We start from the raw sequence: 10295 nt of genomic DNA on the forward strand, positions 1-10295 counted from the left end.
TTCCCCCCATTTCCAATACAAACTCTTTTTTCCCTTAACATTACTTTCTTAAAAAACGAAGCAGCGCAAGCAAAACGAAAAACTGAGTAAAAAAATCGTCGCCACGGAAAGATGTTGTTTCGAATAGATAACTATCGGTGTCCGTAGACGAGGAGGGAAGAGGCCGAGCCTGCGGTTTCGGGAGGGTCGCGGAGGTTTCCAGAGGCGGGTAAAAAAGGTGCAGACAAAAATCGCGGTTGGAAGATGGATAGCCGGTGGTTCGATCGTTTTTCCTCTTTTTTCACTGTCTCTCCCTGCACCCCTTGTGCGTGGCGTTCGGTCGTCGCCACGCTTGCCAGGGACTCCTATAAAAATATTCACGTGGCGGGTGAACCGCGCGCGGTGGAGACGTACGCGCGCGCTTCTCCCAATTAGTGCGTGCTGCCGGCGGCGCGTTGAGGTAAAAGAACCGCATGGGCCACGGTGATATTTCCGTCGACGAGCCTCTGTGGCCTTTCCCCGTAATTATGGCCCTCCGTCAATCCGCCGCTACTCAAAATCTCCGGCCGGGCAAGTTTTGTCGTAACGAGCGCCGCGCTCTGCCCTCGTTAACCCACTACTGTTAAATTACACGGGCCAGGAATCTATTTCGTGAACCGGGACGGGTGTAACGTGCGAACACACACGTCTCAACGCGTTAAGACCAACCTCCGAAACCTCAGTCGATCGATCCGCCGAATCGAAGATCGTCGTGAACGAGCATTTGTCTGAGCGTAAATCGTTGCCACCGGACCGACTAGACCCGACTGACTTCTGGACATTCGGACCTAAACGTGTGATTATGGGCGAAATCATTTCCGGTTATTTTGTGGTTGCTTCGCAGTTTTTATGGCGAATTAATCGGATTTGTTTTCTGGTTAGGAGGCTCTTAAGAAGAATGGTTTATGGAGCTTGGTATTGTTCCAAGAAGATTTGAAGGGTTTATGGGTTTTAGTGGTATGGAAACATTTTATTGCGATAGGATTTTGAAATTAGCTGGTTTTTTATTCGTAGAAAATTCGATTTACGCTGCAGTATATTTCGACCCTCTTGAGTTATAACCGACAAATTGAATTGACAAATGATGGAGCCATAGACTGCACACGAATTGGACAATGAATTGATTTCCTTAATTTCCGTAAAATTCGTTTCCAAATCTTTATTTGATCTTTGTTTCATTTACGATCTTATTATTGCAATAAGATGTAATTTATCACACGCAACGTTCCATTGAAGATTATTTTCCTTCGTTGCAAAGAAAGGAATCGATCGAAAAAACGTGAATGACATCGTCAATGCAAACAAAGGTTGAAGATTAAAGAACTCTTTCCATCCTTTAAAATTAGCGCTCTTCGAAAATAATCAGAGAAATCAACATGAAAGTTCAAACTACTTTTACATAGTCCATAAAATCTGCATTATAATCGCTCTCAATCTACGACAAAAACGATTTCCAGTTCCTCTTAGAAACATTCCTGTGCACGCACCAAAACCACGTTCCACCCCACCATCCCCGATCTTCACCCAATAAAGTTAACCCGTTTCTGTGGAAGCGACTCCTTCTATTCTAGCGAAAGAACGAGATCCTCGAAATCCTTGTGCGGCTCTGTGCACCCGTGAAGCACAGCCTCTTCACGTGGATCCAGGCAGACATAGAGAAGCGCGCGGTGACTCGATGGCGCCGGCAGCAACCGGCAGAAGATCTAGAGAAAGAGAAAAGGCTTGGGGGTCGTCGGGTTGGCCAGGGGAGGAGGCGCGAGAGCCGGCCTATTGTATTCGGTGCGGCGTAGGGTTCTTGGTCGCCATCTTGCTTGATATTGATCGCGAAACGCACGAATACTCGCTCATTCGCCGCGGCTGCGTTCGTCGCCGCTCTCCTCTCGTCTCTCTACGTACTTCGTTCTATGTATACATGTGCGAATACACGAGAACGCGCGTACCTAACCCACCGACACTTTCAAACTCCGTACAAACATACATACACATGTACAAACGTGCACACAACCTACACAGTGGTAACCACGTTATAAGTATGTATAATACAAACATGCGCGCGCGAGAGAGTTTGCGAGTTCGCCACAGGGAGAAACACTCGTACACGCTTCGACCACGAAGGGGAGACCCAGGTTGTGTCGGTTGGAAGTCTCTGCTGGTTTTCAGCTAGCGGGGGAGGAGACTCTCTTGAAAATGGCGACGCCGGATCCGTGTATCGAGGCCGTCTTTTATCTATCGGGAACAGAGGGTAGAGTGGCGAGAGGGAGAGGCTCGAGGCTGTGTATCGTGGCATTATATATTGTTGCATTGTATGGACGATGTAGCTATCCTAGCCAGGGCCTGGCCCGTTGACGTGCCACTGCGCGTGTGGTTGCATTTAAATTGCACGCTCTTTCTCCCTCTGTATTCCGAGTGCGCCCCCTCGATGAAGATATATTGGTGGCGCGCGAGCTTTTTGGTCCTCCTCGACCATTCTCTTCACTGCGACTGTCCTCCATCTCCTTTTGTCCCGCGTTTCTTCTCGTCGTCAGGTGCAACGAGGCGTGGTAAAGGCACGGGAGAAATTGGGGTGTGCTTCTTTTTAGGCGATGTTCTTTCGAGGATGGCGAACTTACGAGTCCAGAGGAAAATGGAGGAAAGAAGGTTTTAAAGTGTAGAGAGTTAAAAACACGCCTTCCAACTTTGCAATTTGCAAATCTAAATACACGGGGTAAATGGAGGAAGCAATCACTAATCCGGTGTTAATGTCCGATTTTTAAAGAAACATAGTCGATTAAATCCCCAAAAAGAAGCGTTTTCTGTCAGCTAAAATCTGAAAACATTTAAATCAATCTAGGAAATATAATGTACAGAGAGTAAAAATATTTCCTAAGAACTGAAATCGTTACTAAATTGATACTCCAAAACCAAACACTCCACGCTACAGTCTAATACATCTAAAATATGCGAGTTGCAAGCTCTCCATAATCTATTATATCATTTCATTGACTTTCTAACGAGGCTCAGAGCAAACACTCGAAAGTATCCGCGAACAAATATATCAACAACACTAGAAAAATGTACTCGAAATCGTAGAAGAATAGTAACATCCATCGGGTATCCGGTGCACGAGTCTCTCCGCGCACTCTCTCTTCGATCAGCACTCGCGGCTGAAGCATCGAATACGCGAAGGTACGCGATACGTATATACATTCAACGGTGTGGTTTCGATGTGTTCGCAGGTCTGGTTCCAGAACGCCCGCGCAAAATGGCGGCGCATGGTGCTGAAGCAGGAGGGGAAGTCGGACAAATGCGACGGCAGCGTGGACGGCGGTTCCCTTGGCGACCTTGAGCTTTATGGGAACAGCACCGGAAGCGGTGGACCGCCGATGAGTCCTCCATTCATGCTGGGCGGACCGCACAGTCCAGCGTCCTTGGCGTCCTTGGACTGCGCGTGATCTCCGAAATTCCATTTCCGGGACAGGCCAGCCGAACGATTCGTAAAACGCCCGTCGTTAACGTGGTCGAGAATTCGCGGATTCGACGCCACGCAACGAAACGAGGAACTGTTTTATTCGATTACGTGAATCCACGACTTTCTTTGTCCTTAAGAACGCGCGAACAACGACACTGTGAATAATTTATTCGTCGAAACGAGTGGTATCTCGCGTTTTAAGGGTTCGGTAGGAAGCTGTGTAAAGAAAAAGAAGTTGTTTCGTTTTTGACGAACCATTTCTTACGAGATTTTCCCGTAACTACGTGGATCTATTGATCCAATACAATGTAGCTCGCTACGCCTACACGGAACACGGTAACAATAATTAGAAACGTGAGACGAGTGAAAGGATGAAAATAAGATTTTCCTAGCAAGGATGTTCTCCATGTGGACCGAGCGGCATTCGATCTGGGGGAAAATGGAGATTGTACAATAAAGAAGAATCGATTAATTGAATGGTATAGAAGATGTATTTATTGTAAGCGAGGCATAAGCGAAGAGAACTTGATCTACTACAGTTTTCTGTCACATTATGGTGAATTTCGCGACACATGTGCACGAACGATTACACGGAAATACGTACACACGAAGGGTGCACGTTTCGATGGGACACGTCGATGTAGTACACCCGGCTCGGAAGCGTTTGTAATTAGTTGTCGATGTCTATTTATTGGTTATAAGCGTTTTGAGGTAAGCCTAGTTAAAGGTTACAAACCTTACCAGTGCTGTGTGAAAATCCAACGTTTCCACGGGGTTAGTAGAAGGAGGATGAACGTAATACTTTTCTATTGGTATTACGTGTTTAAATAAACGAATGCATTAAACAATTATATGTACGTACACAATAACATTTCGTAATCGTTATCGTTATGTGAATCAAGGTGATGAAGGGTTTCGATTGAGGGATTCCGTATCGTTACGATTAACTCGATCCAACGCGTCTCGACGATCAATATCAACGACGAACCATTGACTCATGTGTTGAAACGCGTGAACGAAGAGTTATCGAAATTGATAATTAAACAGAGAACTCCAGTGTGTTTCGTGTCGCGCGAAACGTTGGGTTTTAACGTCGAGTATATATAAATACGAATATATAAATATATAAATATATATATTATTTATAAATAAATTCGGGCGCGTCGAGCGTGAATTTAACGAGTGTGACTGTAATTATTGCTCAAGTAAAGAATGAGAAGAGGAAGGAATAAATCGAAGAAGAATGAGGGATAGAATGAATTGCCGCTCGCGTCGCGCCCGATCGCGAATCCTTGGCGTAAATTTCACGATAATTGTTGTAAATAAAGGACGTTCCTCAAGTTTCTTAAGGCACCGCTATAGGTTGTAGGGATTCTAATTGCATTCGGTAGCGGTTCTGTTAGGCAAGGTAATAATGATGACGTCGATTATTATTATTATCACTCCTATTATTAATACCCTTGTAACGAATGGAACGATTGTCTAATTTTACAAGATGATTTTTTCATTGAATATATTTTGACAATATACTCGCTGCCTCTCTCGACTTTTTCTTTGTAAACCCTCTGCCACCGTTTCACATCCTTTGCCTTGTCTATCCTTAACATCGAATTCACAGTTATTAATACGACTACGTATTAAAATTCCAATTCTCAGATTTTTAGAGGAAGAAAGAAAATAAAATATTAAATTGATTCCTTCGCAAAGAGATAAGAAAATATATCTCTGTGGCTGACAAGATAGCTGACAAAATAATTTCTTTACGTATCTCAAGAAAGGGCGAAAGGGTTAATACTTGGATAATAACTAAAGGAAATATTTATTTTAAACAAATTATTTATTTAGCTATCAAATGTAAGATCTAAGATCCTCTGTAAAAACAAAAATTTCGCTCGATAGAAAGTAACTTCTTCATAAAATCTTATCTACAAAACTGATCTCTATAAAAGAAAAAACGAAGCATATTTAAAAAGTACACGATTTCACGAAACGTTCGTGCGGAATATATGCATATGCGCATATGGAGGGAAACGAGGGAAAAGTAGGAAACATTCGAATCAACGGCACAGGCGTTTTCTGCGCTTGAAATTTACTGGCGGGGTGAGGGCGAGGTTTTATAAGGCTGGCAACCGATTTAACGACCCTGTTACGCGTAACTAGAGGAGCAGTGCGCATCCCGTGAGTGGCGAACATTAAAATTAAAATTACACGTTGCACGTCAATCCGAATTACGCAAGGCTGATTCCGTGCAAATTATCTTCGACTCTTGTACGCGCGGGAAAAGAAATTTCTCGTTAACTTTGCCTGCGTCGAGGGCCGCCTCTTTTTACCATTTTTTTTTCCACATCTTCAACGCCGCAATCTTTCTAATGGGGCTTAATAGCATCCGTGCTACTCGCTCGCGATATTCCAAACGATGATACGGTGCGGCCTGAACGCGCGCGTCGTCGTTTTGCTTGTTCCAATTTGATAACGAGGCGTGTCAAACGGTGTGTTCGTTTGAAATGGATGAATTCGTGAGATTCGTTGGTTTTTTTGAAACGTTTTTAGTATTCTTCAAAGAAGCTTGGAAATAAAAGATTAAGGTGCTACCATTTTGAAGATTTTTATTCGACAACAAGAAGCGTGGAGTAAAGTATTTATTCGTAATGAATAATTTTTTACTATGAATAATGCTTCTGTTGAGGGTGGAAGAAACTAATATCGAGGTCTATGTTAAAGGCTGGTAACTTTATATAATTTAACTTTCCAGTTGCTCATGACGGCGACGACGATTAATTTTTGAAACGTTCTTAGGGAAAATTAGTGAATTCTGGAATCGATCCTGGAGCGAATTCGTCAATTAAGATCACGGAGACTCCGTTTTAGGGTCTTGATTGTTCTCTGACTATGTTCTGCTATAAGTATTATATACATTATGTCAAATACATCAAATTACTCGCGAAAGATGGTTACGAAACGATAAATCAGGCAGTGAAACGGAATAAAAACGAATGGAATTATATTAATTGAGTCATCCAGATCGTCGTCGTCTGATATTATAAATGGCTACAGTCTACGCCATTGTTATTAAAATATCTATAGGTACGTCAAACAAATCGATTCTATAAATAAATATAAATATAAATTCATGTACCTACTTAAGAAAATATTTCCACGTAGATTATGAATTAATAAAAATCTATAAAAATATTCACTGTCATAAATCAATGTTTAATTTCCTGAGAGTAGTAACGTTTAGAGCTTAACAGCTTTGGCGTACATGCTTGATAGGTGTATAATTTAGTTTTTCGACACTGAGAGAATATTAACTGTTTGCGGTAGGAAGCTGCAACACAGAGAAGGATAACGGAAATGCAAAAAACTAACATGCAAGATAGGAAGGTGCATACAATATGCATTCAGTTGCATTATAGTTGCTGAGTAAGCGGCTGACGCACGGACCTCTGCGATTTCGAAAGGAGATTATGCATTGCACGTATTTCTGATTGGAAAAAATCGTGGACCAACGAGAAACAAAAGAATCGAAAGCAAAAGCCAAATATCAACGTCAACAGAAACTTGGAAATATTTTTGTGAAACTTTTTCAACGACTAATCCTCTAATTACTACGGTGAAAAGAAAACATCTCATTTGAAATTCATCGTCCACATGCATAATTAATGTTCAATTTAAAAAAAAAAAGATTAAATAATTTGCTGCTATGAATTTATTCATGGCAAGAAGATACATTGGGCTGTTCCAGAATCCCAAAAGTACTAGTTAAGGATTAACGAAATTTCCCTCAAATATATTCAAGATTCCTCATCAAACAGATTCAGTCCTGCCATATTCCAGAACCTCCTATCAGACATCAAAATTCCAAAAGAACATCAATTCCCCGTCCACCGAAAATACTCGTCAGTGGGGATGGGAAGGTTTCGAGAATATCCAAAAATACCGGAAAGCGAGTGCTCGTTTAACAAACGATCCACAGAGTCGAGGACACGTTGGACGTTTGCCCGGCGTGACGTGTACGAACGAAGAAGACAGGTCGGTGGAGGACGGGGGATCGGCTGCACGAAGAAGTCGTGATGCGTTTAACGAAGTAAATGAGACGTAGCCTAGGATCGACACCGGTGGAACACTGTCAATGGGCGTACAGTCGTTTCCTCGGTGTCGTTGGTTACCTGGCATCGATCATTCGCGTTATCGACATCTCGATCCTTCGAACCGGTCAGAGGACACGGTAGACGCCAGGCACGGACATCGGGCCGGAGGATCTAGGAATCTCTCGTTCGTCCCTCGATCATGCCTGATCGAACAGGAGAATGAACGGTCCCCGAATGCGAACGGAATGGCGCACGTTCGTCGTTGTTGCGTGTGTTTTCGTTTTATCGTCCGACGAAACCACCACGGTTCCACGAGCATTGTTTCCAACGTGAGAAGAAAATGTGAGAACCCTTGCTCCTCCTCGGGTGCCACGCCGCCTCTCCGCCTCCATTCGCTGCTTAACCTTGGCCCATCAATGGGTCGCGCTGCAACGAACGTCGGAGCCTTGTAATTCCGACGTCGGCCATTTCGATGGTTTTTAATTAATACAGCCGCGAGGATGGTTAAGTTGGGAACGTTCTGACGGTTACACGACTCGTTTCTGATGTTTGTCGCCGATGACGGTGGTGTACTGTATTTCGCGAAATAAGCGATCGTGCTGGGTGTTATAGTATGAAAAATAATTGTTGGAATAAGAGCGAACAGGCAAGAAGAGGATACATTCAAGACAGAAGTCCATACTTAAATTACAAAACAGAGAAAGTTCGTTCACTCTTAAATAGTCAAGTTATTGATAGTTTTCTATTTCAAACATTTTGTTTCAAACTGCTTCACTGAGAAATCTACTCTTTGTTAGTTGTAGCTGTTGCCTTTTGTAGCAGAAGAAGGAATGTCGTAATAAACAATCTTTTATAACCTGGTATGTTGCACTTTCTTCTAACATACTTCACGGTTATTGAAATATTCACTAATGTACAAAATGATGATTTTTGATTCGATCGAGGATTTCGTTTCGCTTTCCAATCAATCTGCTAAAAGTAGAAGTTAGAGCAGGTTTCTGTTTGATAAAAAGGAGGAGATCATTTTTACGATTTTGGAAAATATGAGTTCAACCGAGGAATTTATGGAAACGTTCAAGAAGAAACGTGTTATATCGATAAGGTGATAATGGGGCAAAAATTAAATGACAGATATTTACATTCTTCGTGCTGTCACATTTTTGTGATCGGTTCGAGTCGCTTGATTATCCCTGATTGAATTTAAATTTTTCTCCATGTGCTATATGATATATGAGTTTCTAAACGTATATGAGATCCGTGATCGACGTGTCAGCAGAATTCATTAAAAATGGAAGAAAAATATAAACACTGCCTTATTAACTTCAATGTTCCCTGATTTAAACATACGTATATAAGATTATAACGTAAATTGTTTTCATCGATGCTTGGAATATTACATGCAATTTGATTGGGACAGAGAGAACTAGTTGAAACTAACAACTTTTGCATGTTTAGATCTAAATTATGTATAATTACAAATTAATAGACTATAATGAGTGTAAACATGTGAAATAACAAGTTCGATACGAAGAAAGATAACAAATTTGCATGTTAGTTATAAGTTGTTGCACGAATTATCTGCTAATGTTTCAAACAGTTTTGACGTCGAACTTTTTTTTGCTCGATCATTCGACTTTGATCTTTCCGTGTGCGTCTAATTTATCAAAGATGAGTTAATTGAAGAGTTTTCTGAAGAAAAGGCTACACACTATTATCTAACAGTGTTTTTATCGGATTCTGCAGATTCATTTTCATATTATCAAATTTTTGTACTCGTATGAAAGCACAACTAAATGATACGAAATTTGATATACTTGAGTTTAATTAATTAGCATCTACGTAAATGCTAATTAATACAATGACGCGCCAATTTTTTCCACGGTAATCACAGTAATTATTATAAAGAAAAATCTAGACAAACGAAAGAAAGATGTTGCAACAGCTCGACAGTTCAGTCTACATTGAAGAAAAGTACTCTTTTACCAGGCCGAGGCAACATCCACATCGAAACAGGGAAACCGCGACAGCCGAAAGAGCCAGCCAACGTAAACTATCGACGATTCCCATTTCGAGGCGCGGTTGGACGAGTGTGCACGATGGGTTGAAGATCGGGAAGGAGCCTCTCGACGACGGCAATTCCATCTGTGGGTGCTCTCTCTATTTCCAGTTGCGCCGGTGCGAAACGTAACGAATCATGGAGAGTTTGCGAGCTCTACTGGAGCGTCGCTCCCAATTTATCGAGGCCGCATTTATTTTCACCGGAAACGAAAATATGAAGCGCGACAACGCGAGTGCTCCGCGCGTCGATTTTTACCCCTCCGTTCTCCTCCGCCGGCAACCCGCCCCCTTTTTGCCATCGTCTCGTCGTTTCTTCTTTTTGTATATAAACCTCGTCACGTTATTATTTCTCGCCGCTACCCGCTCATTAAACTCCTCTCCTTGATTTTTTTAGTGCCTACGCGGTTCTCCGGAGGCTCGTTGTCCACGCCCCGATGCATATCCCTTCCTCTCTGTCCTCTCCAACGTCTCTTGCTCTCGTTGAATCTCGACTGAACATATACACGAGACTTCGGGTCGGAACTCACTTGTCGTCGTCGTCTCACGTTTGTGTGCCGGCTCCTCTCCGAGAAACGCTTCCTCTGAACACGGCCGAGCACCGCAACCCTTTGCCGAAGGACTTTTGACGCCCCGCGATACGCTTGAATACCGTTCGACAAGAGGATTCGGGAGGCGACGAA

At 42.6% G+C, this 10295-nt stretch overlaps 1 protein-coding gene across 2 annotated transcripts in view; it reads left to right on the top strand.

Moving 5' to 3' along the window:
• LOC126917947 (protein apterous-like) overlaps nt 1–4995 on the top strand; it is a 54179-nt gene extending 49184 nt beyond the window's left edge. For both annotated transcript variants that reach the window (XM_050725429.1, XM_050725430.1), the window contains exon 6: nt 3234–4995. In XM_050725429.1, the coding sequence (XP_050581386.1) occupies nt 3234–3449 (216 nt within the window). In that variant the 3' untranslated portion in view covers nt 3450–4995. The remainder of the gene's footprint in view (nt 1–3233) is intronic.
• The last annotated feature ends 5300 nt before the right edge of the window (nt 4996–10295 follow it).

This window comes from Bombus affinis, chromosome 6, assembly GCF_024516045.1.
Source record: "Bombus affinis isolate iyBomAffi1 chromosome 6, iyBomAffi1.2, whole genome shotgun sequence".
Classification (NCBI taxonomy): domain Eukaryota; kingdom Metazoa; phylum Arthropoda; class Insecta; order Hymenoptera; family Apidae; genus Bombus; species Bombus affinis.